Source organism: Gossypium hirsutum, chromosome D08, assembly GCF_007990345.1.
Source record: "Gossypium hirsutum isolate 1008001.06 chromosome D08, Gossypium_hirsutum_v2.1, whole genome shotgun sequence".
Lineage (NCBI taxonomy): Eukaryota > Viridiplantae > Streptophyta > Magnoliopsida > Malvales > Malvaceae > Gossypium > Gossypium hirsutum.
In genome coordinates, this window is record NC_053444.1 from 51,237,378 (window position 1) to 51,259,115 (window position 21,738).

The 21,738-nt window shown below is 32.9% G+C and overlaps 2 protein-coding genes across 2 annotated transcripts; both read left to right on the forward strand.

Moving 5' to 3' along the window:
- The first annotated feature begins 890 nt into the window (after positions 1-890).
- LOC121220352 (uncharacterized) lies at positions 891-4,559 on the forward strand. Its single transcript, XM_041100042.1, has 4 exons — positions 891-1,125; positions 2,580-2,761; positions 3,127-3,510; positions 3,642-4,559. The coding sequence occupies exons 1-4, from the start codon at positions 891-893 to the stop codon at positions 4,557-4,559; spliced, it is 1,719 nt and encodes a 572-aa protein (XP_040955976.1).
- Positions 4,560-20,174: 15,615 nt separating this feature from the next.
- Positions 20,175-21,686, forward strand: LOC121202801 (WRKY transcription factor 22). Its single transcript, XM_041098309.1, has 3 exons — positions 20,175-20,777; positions 20,858-20,968; positions 21,069-21,686. Exons 1-3 carry the CDS (start codon positions 20,395-20,397, stop codon positions 21,550-21,552), a joined length of 978 nt encoding a protein of 325 aa, XP_040954243.1. The 5' UTR covers positions 20,175-20,394; the 3' UTR covers positions 21,553-21,686.
- Positions 21,687-21,738: the final 52 nt, after the last annotated feature.

Here is a 21,738-nt window from a genome sequence, read left to right on the forward strand (position 1 = left end):
TTCGCGAACAGGCTAAAAACTTGGACAGCTCAGATCAGTAGGAAACACATCATAATTTTAACCTTAATTTTCCATCAAATCAAGAGATTTCCAACCTATCTAACCAGGAGACTCTGAAACAGCAGCTTGTAAGCCTACAAGAGCAGGTATGCATTTTGAAGGAGCAGATGGTACAGTAGAATGTCATATATGAAGAGCAACAACTTTTTCATCAAGAATAGCTCAGACAGAATAAGAAGAAGATGCGAAAGATGTAGTCAAACCATTTTGGTCATCATGATAACAACAAGCCTTTATAGGAGGAGGACTATGGAGTATATGCAAGGCCATGGCAATAGAAAATGGATGTCTTGTGCCGAGACATATAGACACTACATCTTGATGTCGAGGACATGGATTAAGTCTTTTGTTCTAACAATCTTTTAGCTATAGAAATTGTAGTGGTGGATTTACCTTTAGAGTTTAAAGTGCCAAAAGAGGTTTTCGAGGGAAGAAGGGACTATGGAGTATATGCAAGGCCATGGTAATAGAAAATGGATGCCTTGTGCCGAGACATATAGACACTACATCTTGATGTCGAGGACATGGATTAAGTCTTTTGTTCTAACAATCTTTTAGCCATAGAAATTGTAGTGGTGGATTTACCTTTAGAGTTTAAAGTGCCAAAAGAGGTTTTCGAGGGAAGAAGGGACCTACGGCCATAATCTGATGTAGTACAACGACTACATGAATTTTTTGGGAGCCTCGGATGTTACAAAGTGCAAGGCTTTCTCCACGACTTGAAGGGAAATGCTAAGGATTAATATTTTTATTTTTCATAGAGTTCTGTTAGGAGTTTCATGCAGTTAGGCTAGTTGTTTCTAGGAAGATTTCGCGCCCATAGAACAATTATGAGTACTTCAATAGGCCTAATATTGGTCAATCAGAAGGAAGATGAGTCTTTGAAAGAGTATATAAAGCATTTTCATATGGCTTCATTGAATATAAAAAACTTGGAAGATCAAAAGGCCATTGATGCTTTCATCATGAGGTTGTTGAGTGACTTTTATGAAAGAGCTCACAAGCTCGAAGAAGCAGAGGAAATCAAAAGGTCAACTCGTTCTTTTCACTGGAAAGATAGGCAAGGTAGGGAGCGGTCAAATACTCGTGGGCAACCAATATACACCCCGTAGAGTTTGTGGATACAAAGTGGGGGATGACACAAGAACTATTCGCTAGGTGGTTATCTGCCAAGCTTTCAAAGACCCAACACGAGTCTACGAGAAAGTACATCTTCGTAACTTGATTTAATATATCAAGCTTATTTTTTTATTATAATTTCATGTTTTTAGTATATAGTAGCCTCATGTGTTATGGGCTAGAATGCGAAGTGGTGAATTGTGAAATAATTAGTTAACGAGAAGTGTTAGTAAGTAGCGAGGATAGTTATTGAAACTATTTTTGGGTTTTTCTCTCCTTTATTTTGGCAGATTTGTTAGTAGAACGGTTAAGAATAAAATTGGCATGATTTTCTCCTTTCCTTAATTCGCTCTACGATTTTCTTCTTCCATCAATTCGATACTTACAAGATTTTTCTAATATTGTGGCTTGTCAATTTAAGATCATAGTCCAACTCGCTGATTTAAGATCACAGCCCGATTTGCTGATTTAAGATTGTAGCCTTATACTTACAAGATTTTTCAAATCTTGTGGCTCGCCGATTTAAGATCATAACCGTATACTTATAAGATTTTCTGAATCTTGTGGCTCGTCAATTTAAGATCGCAGCCTTATACTTACAAGATTTTTCGAATCTTGTGACTCATCGATTTAATATCGCAGCCTCATACTTAAAAGATTTTTCGAATCTTACAATTTGCCTATTTAAGATTCAAGATTCAAGATCACAAGCTTATACTTACAAGATTTTTTAAATGTTGTGACTCGTCGATTTAAGATCCCAGCCTTATACTTATAAGATTTCCAAAATCTTATAGTTGTTGATTTAAGATCGCAACTTTCTCATGCAGTTGATTTCAATTTTAAAGTTGCAAAACCTTCAGAAAATTGACGTAATTTTTAAGTACAGTTTGTAGTATTTTTTACAGTGTAGTCCGCAGTATTTTTACAACACTGTTCGCATTATTTTTACAATACAGTTTGAAATAATTTCACAATACAACTCGCAGTATTTTGCAGTACTAAATGCACTATTTTTAAAGCATAACTCCTTGAATTTTTGCTGTACAGCTCGCTAAATTTTTATTGTACAGCTCGTCTAATTTTTCTATATACGCAAGTATTTTTGCCATACAGTTCGTCGTATTTTTGCTATGCTGGTCACCATACACACTATTGTTATCCCTAATTGTTACATGCAAAATTAAGTGGCAGTTTTATTATTATGAAAAAAACATCAAAACCTAAATCAGTATCAATAGCATCGCTCAATGAAACGAAGTTTACATGCCATTGACACACAACAAAGTTTATTCAGTAAGTTTCAATTAAAACTTACATAACAAATCCTCAATTACTCGAAATTCGATCCGCTTAGGTGATCTGGAATCAAAATCGATAAAGGAAATGATATCATCTAGCTCGCCACTTCGCTCCTAGTTCGCCATCTTCGCTAGCTTGCCACTCTGCTAGCTCTCCACTCATGCAAACTGTGCACTTGGCGAGCTATACATCAGGCGAGCCTTACATGCGAGCTGGACATTGCTTGCACACCACCAACATCTCGCCCACCTTGCGAGCTATACGTGCAGGGTGCACACCGGTAATGTCTAACAAGCCAGCAACGCCTTGCCCACCTCGCGAGCCATACAAGTGGGTTGCACGTCACCGACGTCTTACCTTATTAGCTAAATTACCATAATCAGTAGCTAGCTCATTGTTAATATTGTTAGTTAAAATAGTTACTTGTACATACTGTCATTTGCTATTTTTTAGGATATCATATTCATTCTAGAGACTTCATAAATTTGTATATATATTCTGTTGTAAATGATTTTCAAGTAAGGAAAAATCATTTCACTATAAACTTCCACATGGTATCAGAGCTTTTCTTTCTCGATCATATTCTTTAATTTTTTTTCCTTCTTTTCTGCCATTTTCATGGCTATCAATCTTGATCCTACTCAGGCTTCCAGTCCTTATTATCTTCATCCCAATAAAAATCCTTCACTGGTTCTTGTAACACCTCCTCTTTCTAGCTCGAACTATCATCACTGGTCCCGCACTATGCGTATGGCACTATTATCCAAAAACAAACTCCAATTTGTTGATGGATCTATTCCTGCTCCTTCTCATATCGATCCTCTATTTTCTGCTTGGGAGAGATGCAACAATATGGTAATTTCTTGGCTTAATCATTCCATCACTCCTTTTATTTTCAATAGTGTTTTATGGATTGATAAAGCCTCAGATATATGGATCGATCTTCGTGAACGTTTTTCACAAGATGATCTTTGTAGAATCTCTGATCTACAAGAGGAGATTTATGCTTTCAAACAAGATGACAAATCTGTCACTGATTACTTTATTGAGCTGAAAATACTTTGGGATGAATTATTACAATTTCGACCGCTGCCTTCTTGCTCGTGTATTACAGCTTGTTCATATGGGCTGTTACTACTGCTCGTACCTATCATGAACAGGACTATGTGATTCATTTTTTGAAGGGTTTGAATGACTCTTTTTCCGCTGTGCGATCTCAAATACTTCTAATGGATCCTCTGCCTTCTATTAACAAGGCATTTTCTAGAGTAATTCAACAGGAACGACAATTCAATATTACCTCCTCTAAATCATTTCTTAGCAATACTATCATATTTGCTAATGATTCATCCATGAAATCACAATCTAGTACTTCATCTTCTATATATGTTGACAAACGTTGGTGTACCTTTTGTCAACGGCCTCGGCATACCATTGACACATGTTACAAAAAGAATGGATATCCCTCTGGTGATAAGCCTCGTGCTCCCATTTCTCGAGCACACAATGTTGTTTCTGATGATATTGATGATTCATTGGAAGATTCTAAACCTGTTGCTGCTTTTCCTGCTGGTGATTCTTCTCATAGTTTTGGTTCTAGTGTTAATCTCCCTCAAGAGCAATATGATCAGCTGCTTGCCTTACTTCAGGCCTCTTCCCTAGCCACTAAGCCCACCACATCTTCTCCATCTCATGTTACAAACCATATCATGACTGATCCTACATCATCATTTTCTCTTGCTGCTTCCGATGGTAATATTTTCACCCCTTCTTCTTCTGTTAAATTTTCCTTTTGGATAGTTGATACTGGTGCTACAGATCATATTACGCACTCTTTATCTTCTTTTACCTTTTTTAAACGCATTAAACCTATTTTTGTTACATTACCAAATGGATCAAAGGTTTCTGCACATTTTTCTGGCACTGTCATATTCAATGACCATTTATGCTTAACTGATGTTCTTTATATTCCTCAATTTTCATTCAATCTCTTATCTGTTACAAAACTCACCTCTAACCTGCCATGTTGCTTCACTTTTCATGCTTCTCATTGTACTATACAAGGTTTACCATCCTAGAGGATGATTGGTACAGCTAAGGCACAACATGGACTTTACACCATGGATAATCCTGTCCAGCATTTTGCCTTTCCTCAACATCCTGTTTCAGCCATCTCCACTACTTCACCAGACCTTTGGCATCATCGTTTGGGCCACATTTCTGATTCTCGCATCAAATTGCTTACTGGTTTTATCCATTCCCTTTCTTTTTCTGACAATTTAGCTTGTAAGACCTGTCATTTTGTAAAACACAAAAAGTTTTCTTTTCCTGTAAGCCAAACTCGATCCAATAATATTTTTGATCTTATTCATGTTGACATTTGGGGCCCTAATTCAGTTGTTTCACTTCATGGCCATAGATATTTTCTCACAATTGTGGATGATTTTACAAGATATACATGGATTATTTTGCTTAAAACCAAATCTGAAGTTCAAAATTATATTCAAAATTTCTTTGCCTTGACAAAAACGCAACATTCTAAAACCATTAAAATTATTCGATCTGATAATGGCAAAGAATTTGATATGCCTTCTTTTTATGCCTCTCAAGGCACAATTCATCAAACCTTATGCACTGAAACACCTCAACAAAATGGCCTTGTTGAGCGTAAGCATCAACATATTCTCAATGTTGCTCGAGCATTACTATTTCATTCTCATTTACCACAACTCTTTTGGGGGTATGCTGTTTTACATTCCGTTTCCCTCATCAATAGAACCCCTACTCCACTTCTTTCCAACCTCACCCTTTTTGAAAAATTACATGGTTCTAAATCTGATTATTCCATGCTTAGAGTATTTGGATGCTTAAGTTTTGCATCAACTCTATCTGCCCATCGCAAAAAATTTGATTCTCGTACAAGACAATGTGTCTTTCTTGGTTATAAGCCCCATGTTAAAAGTTATATTCTTCTTGATACCGAATCTCGAGTAATCTTTGTATCTCGCAATACAACATTTCATGAAATTATTTTTCCTTTCCTTCATCAATACACCTATGATCACACTTCTCCAGTCAGATTACTTTAATCTGACACAACCTATGACACACCTTCCCAACATTCCCAACCAATTCATCCTCAACAACCATGCCAACCAACCCCACCTCCCTCTTCTCGTCCTCAAAGAACCCATCGTCCACCTCCATATCTACAGGATTATCAACACTATCAAGTGTCAGCTGCCACCAATCATCCAGGTACTTCTCACTCCATTTCTAATTGTATTTCATATCACAACCTTTCACCACAACATTTGCACTATACACTTGCCATTTCAGCATCCATAGAACCCAAAACCTTCAAACAAACAAGTAAATTTCCCCACTGGAATAAGGTAATGCTAGCTGAGATTAATGCACTTGAGCAGAATAACACTTGGACTATAACTACTTTACCACCTGGTAAAACACCTATCGGGTGTAAATGGGTCTTTCGCATCAAACACCGAGCAAATGGTTCAATAGAACGCTACAATGCTCGTTTAGTAGCTAAAGGCTACACGCAGACTGAAGGAGTTGATTATTTTGACACATTTTCTCCTATTGCAAAGATCACCATAGTTCGACTTCTTCTTACTTTAGCTGCTTCGAGACAATGGCATCTCTAACAACTTGATGTCAATAACGCGTTTCTTCATGGAGATCTTAATAAAGAAGTATACATGTTACCTCTTCCTAGATTTACTCATACGGATTCTAGAAAGGTATGCAAGCTTCAAAAGTCCATTTATGGACTCAAACAAACTAGTAGACAATGGTTCTCAAAACTCACCACTGCCTTACTCTCTCTTGGCTACACTCAATCCTCAACTGATCATTCCATGTTTGTCAAAAAAATTTCTGATGAGGTCACTGTGTTACTTGTCTACGTGGACGATATCATATTAACAGGTACATCATTAAGTGAAATTACCAAAGTAAAGTAGTTCCTTGATATCACATTTCGAATCAAGGATCTTGGTGATCTCAAGTATTTTCTTGGTCTTGAAGTTGCTCGTACAAGTCGAGGAATACATATTTCTCAAAGGAAATATGCTCTTGAGATATTAAAGGAATCTTGATTTCTTGATTGCAAACCTGCCAAGACTCCAATAGCAGCAAAATCAACTTTCAAACTTACATCACCAGATGGAGATTTGCTTCCAGACATCACTGCTTATCGACAACTTGTTGGTAAACTTATTTATCTCACTTCTACACGTCCCGATCTCACCTTTGCAGTCCAACAACTCAGTCAATTCATGGACAAGCCAACTACACTCCATCTTCAAGCAGCTCACCGTGTACTTCGTTACTTAAAAAGCTGCCCTAGCACTGGAATTTTTTATCCTGCCTCCTCTTCCTTCGATCTCCGAGCATTCAGTGACTCTGATTGGGCAGGTTGCCCAGAAACTCGTCGATCGATCACAGGATACTGCATCTTCCTTGGTGATTCCTTAATTTGCTGGCGTGCCAAGAAACAACCAACTGTTTCACGTTCCTCCAGTGAGGCTGAATATAGGGCTCTTGCATCAACAGTTTGCGAAGCTCAATGGTTACATTATCTTCTTCGAGATCTTCATGTCCCTATTTCTAGTGCTACTCCACTATTCTGTGATAACAAATCAACAATTCAAATTGCGTCCAATCCTACATTCCATGAACGTACCAAGCACATCGAAATAGACTGCCACATTGTACGTGAGAAATTGCAACAAGGAATTGTGCGTTTGCTGCCATGCACTTCATCTGCTCAGTTAGCTAATCTCTTCACCAAAGCTTTAGCTGCACAACCTTTTTGAGACATTATTTCCAAGCTAGGAATGCTTAACATACATCCACCAGCTTGAGGGGGGCTATTAGCTAAATTACCATAATCAGTAGCTAGCTCATTGTTAATATTGTTAGTTAAAATAGTTACTTGTACAGACTGTCATTTGCTATTTTTTAGGATCTTATATTCATTCTAGAGACTTCATAAATTTGTATATATATTCTGTTGTAAATGATTTTCAAGTAAGAAAAAATCATTTCACTATAAACTTCCACATACCTCACCACCTCGCGAGCTGCACTCTCTACAATGATACTTCTTTACCCAAAAAGACATGTTTAAGGGTACGTGTCGAGTCTAAAGGGGAACATGCCATATGCATGGTGCCTAACTATCCTCTAGCACGTCACATCAGGAAATCGTGCCTTATAAATGTGGAAGAATTGCTCCCAAGGGGACCGAGAAAAAAGCCAACAACATAAATAATTTTGAAAGAGAAGCAAACCTTGAAAATATCATTGACAGAAGTAGTGGAGAAATTGGAGGAAATGCCTTCATCCCAGCTTCGTACTTTCTGGAGATTAACACAGGATACAACTGACAGAATGTCAGCTCCCACTGCAACAGAATCATCACATCATAGATATCTAAAGCGATCCTTATATATGATAGTCATTTGCTATTTACAATATTTAGTCTTGTTCTGCTGACAACAATTTGGACCTCTTTTTTCTTCTAACAAGCAAAAGTTTGGACTTTACATGAAACCTGCTTATTTCACATTTATTACTTTTGATTGGAACAAGGTGCTTAGCTGATAGAAAAGATTCACCCAGGATTTCTGAACAAGGTAGCTTTGTTTAGAAAAAAGCAGTATGCAACGAAAGAATAAGGATGGTGGAAGCAGGGGTGGTGTGGAGGGAAAAAATGAGTTGAAGAAGAAGATGATGAATAGTAATAATGTTAAAAAAAGTAAAAAAAAATGATGACATGGCATGCACAATCAACTAACGATTGAGTGATCAAAACGATAAATTATTCTAAGGTTAATGACCAAATTACAAGTTTTCTTATTTGGGTGACCAAAATAAAAAGGTCCAAAAAATTAGGTGACCAATTGAATAATTTACCCATATAAATATCATGTTTAAAACTTTAATCTAATTTTTCAAAATAAGGGTCAAATTTCAATTATGTATTTTTCAATATATCATGATATATTTGTCTCCAAGATTACTTTAAAAACTTCAAAGTTTTTTTAGTGGTTGCGGAAGTAAACAATCGGTTGGTTTGGTTTACTCAGTTTAATTTAAAATATTAAAAATTAATTTATTTCATCATAACTTAAAAATCTCAACAATAAATTTGATGTGCACCACCGATGTTAATTTAAATTAAATTTATAATTGTTGAGGGGAGGTCAATTTCTTTTGGGAAAATCTTTAAAGTGCCATATGTTAGGAGTTGACAAACTCCTTAACGAGTTAGTATTATTCCCGATCAAGATTTTTTTTTTTTGATTCTACGAAGAGCTTTAGTGCTTAAAGTTTCCTAAACAGACAACAAATTCAACAGAGCAAGAGCACTTCATCAAAATGAACTATATGTAGGGCACAGTAACCTACCAAGGGAATATGAGCATTTACATTTAGTAGGTCAAGTTTTAAACCCATACCCTTACATTTTGGTAATCAATAAATTCGAGTTCTTTATAATTTGTGAAAGGACTTTTGGCATTTCAACCTTTCTTTTCTACAGTTCTCTCGACTATTCCTTTATTCAGTCTCATTCTCAACTACATTAGTCTTTTCAATCATACAAACCATCATCATTTGTTACTACACGTTACAGATTCTACTTCAATCTTCCTTATCATATTTTGATACATCCAGTTTCACTTATTTACGGAGTTTTTTTTCTCTCCACCAATGGGAATAAAGGAGAACATTAGTGAAGAACAAGTTCCCCCAAGCCTTTCCTACCTCAAGTTCATGAATGACAAGTGATACGATGAAAATTGCATATAAAAAGGGAATAATATATACCGATTAGCCATTGATTGACATCTGGGGCTATATATATTTGGCATTGCTTCCTAGTTTGTGGTGTTGTATGCTTTGCAACCCCTTATTATTTTTCTCCTCTAGTGTGCCACCTTCCCCCAGCCACTAATCAACTGTTTTCCCTCCTATCTTTTTCTTCTCATAGATTTGATGCTAAGGGCAAAACAAAAAGTATGGTAGGGGGGCTGGATAATTCCCAATTTCCTCGTCCTCTCAAAGTGCTAGAATGTTTGAAAAAAAGTTAAAACCCCACATACATTGGGACCATGGGATTGTGAACCTTGTTTGAGTTGTAGCCATCCATCATGTGCTACCTCTAATCTTTGTCAATGTCTTAATCATGTAATCTCAATCAAATATATAAAAATTAATAAACTCGATGTCTTTTAAACAATGACTCGAATTTGAATTTAGAATATGATCCAACTCAATTATAAATTTAATCCAAACCTTACAACTCTACAAAACAAAACCCAATATTTCAAAAAGAAAATGGTGTGGTTAAGCTAATGGAGGTGGAGGCGGGTACATGAACTCCTGGAAATGCTTGAACCTATGTAATTATCATGAAAACCCACTTTGTTGTGATTTTCTTTTTTGCTTTGCGGCAATAATTATTAAGGATTTTGATGAATTTGATGGTTGGGGGCCCAGCTGGTCTTTTCCTTCCAAACTACAACCTATGAGAATAAAAACTCCAATTCTTTCATGTATATATTTTGGTAATATAATTATCTTGAAAAATAATTTTAAAAATTAAGTAAAAGTCCTCGGATTATATATTTATCCCGTATTAAATAAAAAAGGAAAACTAATCTTGTTCCTTTCGTTAAAAATTTCATCATACTGACGTAAAAAGACTAATTACAGTAAAATGGATGTAATTTTTAGCATTGAGAGACTAATTCAAGTAACTATTATTAATATACCTTGTTTTGCATTTGAGTTATAAAACCAGAGGTACTTCATTTTCTTTTTCCCCTAAAAAAAGGGAAGTCAGAAAGTAAAATATTAATTCTGAGAAAACATCCATGTAGGAGAGTAACATAAATAAATAATTTAATTTTATATTTTTTTATTTATTAAAAATTTTCATGACATAGGCTCAAAAGTAAGCAAAGCTTTAATTTCATCAACAACAATTACTTAATATTATTTATTTAATTTATTGAAAAAATATTTTATTTATTTTAGAATAAAAAAGATATGCTAGTGACTGAACAACTAATAAAAATAAAAGATAATGAGTGCTAACCTTTTAAAACAATACTGTGAGAAACGTGTGTTGTTCTTAAATTGCTAGTTGCCACCATCATCACTTTCCTCTCACAATAATACACCCAACGTGTGCCGCCTTCACTTTCATACCCATCCTTTGCAGGCCCGATTGACGCTCCATTTTATATTTATTTTATTATTTTAAAATTTAACAATATTTGTAATTATTAATATTAATATAAAATATTTTTTTGTATTTTTTTATCGTTTGTAAACAATAAAATAAATCAAATGGATCGGCCAGAAATTATCAATCAGATGGACCATATTTTTTTTATGTGTTTTGTCCGGATTGTTTTCTTTGAAAGTAATATTAATTTTCAGTCATGTTCTAGCATATATGTGAGATTTGTTAATATAAGGGTGTCGTCAAATTTATTAAAAACTATTCTCAAAAGACTTTATTATGATAGATCATAATGATGGTAATATATTCGAGATGATAAAAAGGATGATAGGCCCTCTGAGACTTGATTTTTTGTGCATCATTGATGCGGTGGATCCCTTGGGGCTTTTTACAGTTTTTCTTAGTTGATTGGTATTCATCGTCAAGTTGATTTGATGATGGCGAGGCTAGGATACACATTTTAGTGATTTGATCAAGTTAATGCATCTTTGGTTTATTTTTAGATTATTCCGGTGTTGCAATTACTATTGACTTGTCCTTCTCTTTTCTTTTTTCTTTTAGATTATTATGGAAACATGACATTTGTGCATTAGTTTGTACCGATTTATATATCGTTTATACTATATACCATATCTTTATATTATTATTGTTCATAATTCCTATTAATAATAGTACTTCAAAAAACGAATTACATTTCATTAGAATTTTATTATGGAAATATACCAAGCGCCACCCATGTGATAAATAGTTATCCACCTACTTACTTTATTCAATAATTATTAAATAAAATTTTTAAATCATTAGAAATGCATTTAAAATTAAATATTTTTATATTTTAAAATAAAACCATGGTTTTAAATAACTTTATAAAACGATAGTCTCAAATGATTTTGGCATAATGTCAAAGATAGGCCTTAACGCTTATATCTATTGTCAATTTAGCTCTTATTCTTTTTTCTTTTTAGTTAAATTTGCCCTCAATCTTTTAAAAAGAGTCAAAATGATGTATTTTTCATGAGAATATTAACTAAAATGTTAAAATTTTAAATACAACTGACTATATGACAATCATGTGTACTCCATGCTAATTTTTTAAATTATTTGATGACGTAAAATACAAGACAAATGATGTTATGTTAGCAACATGTCCACATAAATTGTCATGCGAGTTGTCAAGCCAACAACATTAAAAATTAATATTTTGATAAGCATTTTTGTTAAAAAAACACAGTTCGACTCTTTTTTGAAACGTTAAGGGTTAAATTTAGCTCAAAAAATAATAAGGATCAAATTTATAAAAAAATATAAACTTTGAATGCTAAATTTATCGTTATGCCAACAATTTTAGAGAAAGGATTGTATGGAACTTGGATATAGAGTGCTCATGGGCCGGGCTGGGCCCATAAAAAAATTTTGGCCCGGCCCGAAATATGGGCCTGAAATTTTGCCCAGGCCCGGCCTGGCCCATTTTTTAAATAAATACCAAACATTTATTTTAAAATTTTAAAAAATATTTTAAAATTAAAAAATTTAAAAAATAAATAAATTTATTATATCGGGCCGGGCCGGGCCGGGCCCGGGCCAAAAAAGTGGTGCCCGAGGCCCGGCCCGTTTTCTAAACGGGCCTTGTTTTTTGCCCAAGCCCATATTTCGGGCCTATATTTTTACCCAAACCCTCCCATATTTTGGGCGGGCCGTCGGGCCGGGCCGGGCCGCCCGGCCCATGAGCACCTCTACTTGGATACCATGTCATTTGTATCTCTTTCCAATAATTTAATGTCATTTCAGTATTTTCATCCTAAATTTCAGCACATCATGTTGGATTTGATTTTTTTTCAAGATGAAAATACTAAAATGATATTAAACTATTGGAAAGTGATACATATGACATAGTATCCCAGTTTCATACAATATTTTCTCATGATTTTATCAAACACTTCATAGTTTTAAGAACATTTTAAGGTACACTCTGAAAAAGTAATGTTTATTAAAATTTAGGGTAAACTATTAAAATAGTCACTTTTGTTTACCTCAAGTTATATTTTAGTCACTTATGTTTGAAATGTTACATTTTAGTCACTTATATTATCTTGTTGTGACATTTTAGTTACTGTCGTAAATTGTCGTTAACGGTGTAACGGTAAGCTGACGTGGCATGTTAAATCATGATTTCAAACAAAAAATTTAGGTTAATTTATACAATTGGTCTTCATAATTTTTTGTTTTGAACAATTTAATTTTTTTCTTTTATGTTGTATTAACTTTTTTTTCTTTTTTTTCTATTCTCTTCTGCTTCTCCCTCTGTTTTCCTCCCTTCTCCATTTCTTTTAATGCAGTTTTTTTATATTTTCCATTTGTTAAAACTAGTCCTTATACTTTTATCTTATTAAATAATTTAATTTTTTTTGAGTGAGGCGAGCTTGTGGACTAGTTTTAACAAATGAAAAACATAGAAAAACTACGTTAAAAGAAATGAAGGGAGGAAAACATAAGGAGAAGCAGAAGAGAATGGAAAATAAAGAAAAAAAATTAAGTTAAAAGAACATTGTAATACCCAATTTTAGCCCGGGCTCACAAAAAAAAACCAAAGTAATATCATTTGGCCCGATCGGAATTGCCCATTACTTGAAAAGGTTGAAGGTCCATCTACAAGCTTATGGAAACATAATCTTCAGGGATATGCAATCTTAGATATGATATGCAATCTTAGATATGATATACAATCTTAGATATGATATGTAATCTTAGAAGATATGATTTTGTAATCTTAGAGATTTAATTTGTAGATACCATTTAATCTCAGTCGTTGATGTAATTGATCTGTACCGTTGGATTTGGGGAGGCTCAACTATAAATAGAGGCCTCTCCCTTCAAAAAAAAGAAAAAGAAAGGAGGAATAAAAAAAGAGAACGATTGACAGTTTTTTAAAGGTGGCTTACTATTTTTTTTAAATTATTTTTTACTTATTTACGATTTAAAAAAAAGGGAGAATGTGATACCACTGCGAATTTTATTTATTTTATTTAGCCCCTCCGCCTTTTAATGTTTTTGTAATTACGTTTTTTTTTTAATTTTTTTTAATTTACCCTTTTATTTATTTTTATTTCAATTTGGTCTAATTTGAACGACGTCGTTTAGAGGAGAAGGGAAAATTGCCATTCCAGCCCCTCTATGTAATTCGAGCATTCAATTAAGTCCTCCAGACTTTATTTATCTGCGAATTTACCCCGGATCTTTACTGGCGATCCAATTTAGTCCATTTTCATATTTTCTTTAAAAATCAATATTTTTGATAATGCAATTGTATTCTTTTAATTTTTATTTTATAATTCTCATATGCAATTATTATTATTATTTTATATGTATATTTAAGCATGTATTTATGTTTTTTTATACTAAAATTTTCGCATACTTATATTTTATATACACATGTTTAATTTATTTAATTAATTTTAATATTATATTAATTGTTTAAAACTTATGTATATTTTTTATGTGTACATGTATATTTTTTTATTCGCTTATTAATTTATGTTTGCATATTTTTATTATTATATTGCCTATTTATTTGATATTTTGCACGTCATTATTTTGTTTATTTATTTGTTTATTCATATTATTTCTATGAAATTGTTGTATTTGTTATTGATATTTGTTTAAGAGGCATTCATTCACATATTCAACATAACATTACCCTATCTCTTATTTAATTTTAAAATAAAACGCTTCAAAATAGAGGTAATACTCGTATTTAGGATTTCGCAAGGAAATTGAGCCCTAACGTATTGAGTTCTGATTTTTTTGAAAATTTAACAATCGAGGATTTCTCTTTAATCAAAAAAATAAGAACTCATTATTGGGAATTCAACACGTTGTGTCCTAACGTATTGGATGTGACGCATTGATTTCTCGAAATGAATATTTAAAAAAAAATAAAGGAAATATTCCGAGTTTGGGATTTTAGAGGAATTGTGCCCTAACGTATTGGGCCGCGATTTCTTAAATCTTGAATAAATGGATATTCTTTTACATTTTTTATTTCACTAGTATTTTGCCCTAATTCATTTTTGGGGAAAATTAGAATGTCGTGCCCTAACGTATTGGGTGTGGTATTTTATTTCTCTGAAATGATAAGGGTCTTAATACGTAACGTTTTAAGTTTTTGCTAAGGCTTACGATTTTCAAATTTTCGACATTAAGACATTAATTAATTAACTAGGTACCAATTTTTGGGCGTAATGAGGGTGCTAATCCTTCCTCATACGTAACCGACTCCCGGACCCGTTTTTCTAAAATTTGTAGACCAAAGTCATTTTTAGGTGACCCAATCACACCTTAATAAAAGATTGGTGGCGACTCCCAATTTTTATTTTTTAAAGTCGACAACCTAAAATTTTTGTTTTTTTCAAAAAAATGGTTTCGACTATTAACTTCAAAGGGGAAATTCGGCCAAGGCTTTTAATGGGCTGCTTAGGCTGACTTTTTACGTAGGAATTAAATCATAAAGTCTAAAAATTAAAACCAAGTATTTAAAGAATTAAAAACGTAACATTTTAAACATAAGTGATTAAAATGTAACTTGAGGCAAACAAAAGTGACTATTTTGACAAATTATCCTCAAATTTATAACATTAATGCTAAAAATTTTGATATAGATATAGTGAAAAAAAAGAATATAGCCTTATAAATTTTGATATATGCTTTATTTTTGGAACGTACAGCACAACTCCTAATAGTTTTCAAAGTGTACGACTAGATTAATTTAATTAATCTGATGGGATAAGTATAAACTGTTCCACGAACGAATATTTAAAAAGTTGAGTGCATATTTTATATATTTATCTCTAACATTTTGACTGCCTCAAATCTGGATCATTATCAACACTTCAAACATATCTTATCTAATCCACCATTATCTTAGACCTCTGGAAATCAATGCTTTTAATCTTTTTAATAATATTTGGCTTCTTAATTCTCAAACAATAGTGTTAAATAAATTAATCTAGATTTAATGATATGAAAGTTGCATGTGGAAGTGTAAAAAGTGAAGTTAAATTTTTCGATATTTATTTTAGAGTGATTTGATATGTAGTTAGGATATATGTATTATGAGTAAATAAGTTTTATGAACCTCTGATTAATTTAAATGTAAATGAATAATTTAAATGAGTTTGATGTGACTCAAAGTGTTGTGTGAATGCACATAAAAGATGTAGTCAATACCAAGAAATAACTTTATTTAAATAACAATGAAAATAAGGAAACAAAATCAATTAGATTAACACAATCTACACAGGTAAAAGTTATCATGGTTGTGGGGAGAATTGTATTTTGCCTATTCTAAAAAAAAATAATAGGTAAATAAACTTTTGTATGTTAGAAAAAAAAGTGTAAATTGGTCATCCCGTTAAAGATTTCATCCATATATGATGTTACGTAATGATTTGACTTTTTCTTTTTTCTTTATGCAAGTGACCTAGAACTAAACAATGAGTACGATTAGGTAAAAGTAACACGGAGGCCGCTATATTAGAAGTCGGGTTGTATTTACCCCTTATACTAAAAAATATGTACATTACATCAAAGAGCAAAGTGGTTGTTTTATTAAAAATTTCATTCATTTTTACTACTAAATGTTGATGTGGTTGATAGAGGAATCAAGCACTAACACATTGTATGCCTTGTGTGCCGTGTCAATATTTTAAAAATTTTTAAAAATGATTAAAAATAACATCTAGAATGATTCTGAACAAATGGTTGTCCAAGCTCAAATTAACTTGGACAATCATTTGATTAGCTTCTTTCTAGAGTGATTTCTTAAATAATTATTAAATAATTTTAAAAAATTATTTAAAAGTTATTAAGAATTATTATAAATTAATAAAATAATACTTGTGAAATTGACTAACCAAAAATATCAGTTTGATTAAAAACTATAAGAAACTATAAATAATGATTAAAAGTTTAAAAATTATAAGACACATATAAGATGTTTAAAGAATTCAAATATACCCACATATATAAACACACACATATCTTCTTAATCGAGCTGATTTTTTGGTTGATCAATTTGATGAGTACTATTTTATTAATTTCTTATAATTCATAATAACTTTTAAATAATTTTTTAAAATTTTTTAATAATTATTTTAAAAAAAATTTCAGGATGAACCTAGAAAAATGGTCGTCTATACTCATTTGAACCTAGACAACCAAGTTAATTAGACATCGTTTTTAGTAATTTATAATAAGTTCATAAAATTCTACAATTTCTCATAAATTTTAATAAATTTTCTATATATTTTTTATAACTATTTAAAAAACCATATGGACAACTATTTATTTAGATTCATCTTAAACGTAGTTTTTGAAATAATTATTTATTTTTGAAAATTTTTAAAGTTTAAATATTTGTTTGTATGAAAAAATGTGCCATATAAGGTGTCACTGTTTGATTACTTCGTCAATTACGTCATCACTTAAAAGTTTAAATAGAAGGAATATTTAACAGCAATACCAATTGACTTTATGATTAACGTATAAGGACTAATTTACCCGTTTTTTGAATAAATGGACAAAATACAATCCGACTCTTAATACAAAGACCTTCATGTTAATTTACTTGATTCTACTCATCATTTAATTCCACTGTCACTTACATAAAAAAACTATGAAAAATTCAAATCATTGTTGAATGACTTATAGGGATGGATTTTTTTATAAAAAAATCAATTTATATTTTTTATCTATTTATTAATAGAGGAAACAAAATACAATCCACCCGTGTGCAACTTTTATCATCTACATACTAAATTAACATGTGTGAAATTAGAATCAGTGGCGAATCTAGAGGGGGGCTAGCATGGGCCCGACCCCTCCTAAAATGTAAACTTGTTATTTAAGCCCTTAAAATTTTAAAAAAAATTTAAATTAGTAAAGATAAAATTATACTTTAACCCTCTTAAAATTATAAAAATTTGATTTAATTCTTTAAAAATTATAAAAATATAAACTATAAAAAATTAAAATTTTATTCAATTTCCTAAAAAATTATTCTGACTTCGTACATAATTAGAATAAGCTCTATAAACGTACCAAGTCAATGTATTAAAGTATTTAGAAAGCATGATCTCATCCAAGTATAAAAAAGAAAATTTGAAGACAAGTGCCTGCCGTCGCTGTATGAAAATTGCGGAATAGACCCCACACGCTTGCAAGTCCATACCCTCGTGCCATCCACGTCTCTCTAATAAAATAACCACTGTTTTATCTCAATTAATGCCGTGTCAGCCGCACCCTCAAAACCACTGATCCAATTTTATAAAAAGAACATCAAATCACTGAATCATCACCAATTTGTAATCATCGTCAACCGTCCGATTCTCCATCATAGGATTCCGTATAAATGAAAAAAAGAAAAAGAAAAGAAGAACATAGAGCCACTCGATGCCGGTTGTAACGGTAATTTAAAGGGAAAAAGAAAAAGGAGAACCCACAACAAACTCTCCCAGCTCTTATTTGCCAACTCACGCACGTTTCCTCCTCCCCACCGCCACGCGCTGATCCGGATTTCATGTGTGAACTAGAGCGGTTACAACTTCAACAACTCTCAACCGTCGATTCAGAAGACTGGTCAACCTTCGAGTACTCCAAAGACTGAAACTCGCTACTTTTCGGTGAACACGTGGCTAGCCGACACTAAATAATGGAGTATTGGATTACGCGCCCGATGAGGTATTACTTGCTTAAAAAGTGCAAACTGTATTCACGATTTCCCGATTTTGTTATATTTTAAAGGGAGAAAACCAACATTTAATACTTAAAACTTGGCAACTTTCTCAATTTGGTATCTACTTTTTTTTTTGTCAATAATAGTCCCAAAACTTATCGATTATCTAATTTGATATTTGAATATACTATTTGATGCTTATATTTGGTTTCAATAATCAATTTGGTACCTAAATTTGGCGTTAATATTTAATTTCATACCAAACTAAGCAACATTATGTGACTTAATAAATATTTGACACATGTGCTCTATTAAGAAAACATATAAGTATTTAATTCAAAAGAAACAAAAACTCAAGTACCAATTAGAATATTAAAATCAAACTTAGACATCTGTATGCCTCAATGTGAAAAAACTCATATACCAAATTATATATTAAAAACTAAATATAAGGATCGAAAATTAAATTGACCCTTATTCTTTCTAAGAGGAAAAAGAAAAACAATGGTGATGCTCAGCACGTGTAGTCACGAGAGCGTCAACTGTCCAATGTAAGGTAAAATGTCCCACATTTTCAGTGATTACAATTAAGAGCAATGTTTTTTCAATTAGTCCTCCACGTCAAACTTGGGAATCGCTTAGAGGTTAAATTGGTTGATTTAGGAGTATTTAGATTAATGAATTGGTAATTAAATTATTTTTATATTATAAAATAATTTATTTAATTAAAATGGAAGAATTAAAAGAAATAAAAATTAGTGGTCGATTCAATTTTTAAAAACTTAATACTTGAGTAAGTAGAGATTTAATTTATACTTCATTAATTACAGTAGTATTTATTATTATTATTTAATATTGAATTGTTATCTTATATTATTATTTATAATAAAAATTATGTTAAATTATGCTATTTTTTATTATGAGTAAATTATGAAATTAATTATTTTATTTTCTGAATTGATCTATTTTAATTTTTTAATTTTAAAATTTATTATAATTCAAAGTATATTAATTAAATCTTTTAGGTCAAATTTTGCTATTGGTCCGATAAGTTATGAATGTAGTTAATGTTATATAGAAATTTGAAATTTTAGCCTTGATTCAAAATAATAACATTAAATCTATTGATTAGAAAAATGTGAGTATCATATTTAAATTGTAAATTAACATGATATTATATATGTGATAATATACTTGAGGTGTAATATTTTAAAAATAACTTATGGTTTAGTCATAATTAGGAGTCAGCAATACTTAATTTTCTTAAGTTCGAGTTAATAAATTTAAATAAATAGGTCAATGTTTGGAAATTGAATTATTACTAACTTGAATAATTTGACGTGGGTAGTGTGGGTTGAGTTGTAAGCCTGGTGGACGGAAGAGAAGATAGAAGAGTAGGACCCAGCTTAGTGTCGGGGCACCCTAATTAACTGGCCTCCACTTTACTTTTATTTATTTATTTTAATCTCTATTTCATTTGTCGGTAATTCACGAGCCTCCACCTAGACAGACAGACATAAAAAGTAAAAGAAAACTAGAAACAAAAACCGTGTGGACTTCTTCCACAATCAAGAATTTAAAAACCCTTTGACATTGTCCAAAAGTCAACCCCAAAACCAGTCCGGTTTTCAATGTCGGAAGCTGAGTTATATAAATGAGATAGAACAAATGACAAAAAGATAAGGCTTTCAGATGCCCAATTTGTCAACCAAAAATACCTCCTTTTTTTATTATTTATTTTATTCTTGTTTATATATAATAATCGCACAAGCCCACTCAAATACAAACTGCCTCCTTTGCTCTCATTGTAACCATTAAAAAGTCAGCGCCTTGTTTTGTCTTTTACATTCTGTTCTAACGTTTTCTTGGCAGAGGAGGCAGCTGAAGATACAGGGGTGTGTTCATGGATGTGGATTGGGATTTGCATGCGGTGGTGAGGGGCTGCGCCACCGTTACAACAACCACCACCAGCAGCGGCGGCGGCTGCGGTGGTGTTGCTGCAAACAGTTCCTTAATGGCGGATTTCTACCCTCAATCCCGTTTTTCTTCGTTTGGTAGCCAAGAAGAACCTTTTCAGGGTCAATTTTCGTGTTTTCCGAATCAGTTCGAAGCTAAGAACGCCATGGAGGAATTGCATGAGCTTTACAAACCTTTCTTCCCCAAATCTCAACCTCAGAGAAAACAACAGCAAGAACATCAACAAGTAAAGCCTAAGCTGTCTCAAGTTGGCTCTGTTACAACAGCTAGTAGCAGCACTTCTACGAACAATTCTCGATCTAAAAGAAGGTAAGTTTTAGCATTAAATGTTTCAAATAAACCTGCTGAAAAGGGTTCCTCAAATCTAATTACTTTCCCCTTTTTAACAGAAAGAATCAGCTGAAAAGGGTTTGCCATGTGCCGCCGGAAGGTCTCTCTTCAGATGTGTGGGCATGGAGAAAATATGGTCAAAAACCCATCAAGGGATCTCCTTATCCAAGGTAAAATCTTCTTTAAAAATGGAGAAAATAAGTTTGGTTTTGTGTTTAGATATTCGAGTAATGGTTTTTGGTTGTTTGTGTTTTTTTTTTTGGATAACAGGGGATATTACAGATGTAGTAGCTCAAAGGGGTGTTTGGCCCGGAAACAAGTCGAACGACACAGATCCGACCCGAATATGTTCATAGTTACGTACACGGCCGAGCACAACCACCCTGCTCCGACGCATCGGAATTCACTCGCTGGCAGCACTCGCCAGAAGCCTTTCACTCCACAAACGGTCACCGCCGGTGACTCAGTCAAACCTTCCTCATCTAAACCCGCCGACAGCTTGTCTCCGACAACCTCCGTGGATGAAGGGGTTGTGGTTCAAAGTACAAAGGTGCACAGCCGAGAGGATTTGGTTGAAGATGAAGGGGAAGATGAGTTTGGGATGTCGGACACGGCGGTGAGTGATGATTTCTTCGAGGGTTTAGAAGGACTCGCTGAAATTGTCACCGGAAATTGCTTTCCCGAAAACTTTCCGGCAAGTTTTGACTTTTCTTGGACTGCAAATAATGCAGCTACTGCCGCCGGTGGCATCTAAAACTCGCCCGGATATATATTTTTAATTTCTTGTAGATGTCATATACCTTTTTGGTTGAATCTAAGCCAACAATGCTTCCTGTAGGATTCCATTTATTCTTTGTAGAGATAAAAATAGTATAGTTTCTTGTTTTATTCTTCAAGTGAAGCTTCGTTTAGTTATTGGTTTTAGACAACCTTTTATTTT

What these genes read in the sequence shown, in the direction of transcription:
- LOC121220352 (XM_041100042.1), top strand. Translation starts at nt 891, where the DNA reads ATGAGTACTTCAATAGGCCTAATATTGGTCAATCAGAAGGAAGATGAG. An exon ending in TCACTGGAAAGATAGGCAAG is followed by an intron (nt 1,126 to 2,579) that starts GTAGGGAGCGGT and finishes GATATCATCTAG; the next exon opens with CTCGCCACTTCGCTCCTAGT. An exon ending in TACGTGCAGGGTGCACACCG is followed by an intron (nt 2,762 to 3,126) that starts GTAATGTCTAAC and finishes GATCCTACTCAG; the next exon opens with GCTTCCAGTCCTTATTATCT.
- LOC121202801 (XM_041098309.1), top strand. Translation starts at nt 20,395, where the DNA reads ATGGATGTGGATTGGGATTTGCATGCGGTGGTGAGGGGCTGCGCCACC. An exon ending in AATTCTCGATCTAAAAGAAG is followed by an intron (nt 20,778 to 20,857) that starts GTAAGTTTTAGC and finishes CCTTTTTAACAG; the next exon opens with AAAGAATCAGCTGAAAAGGG. An exon ending in AAGGGATCTCCTTATCCAAG is followed by an intron (nt 20,969 to 21,068) that starts GTAAAATCTTCT and finishes TTTGGATAACAG; the next exon opens with GGGATATTACAGATGTAGTA.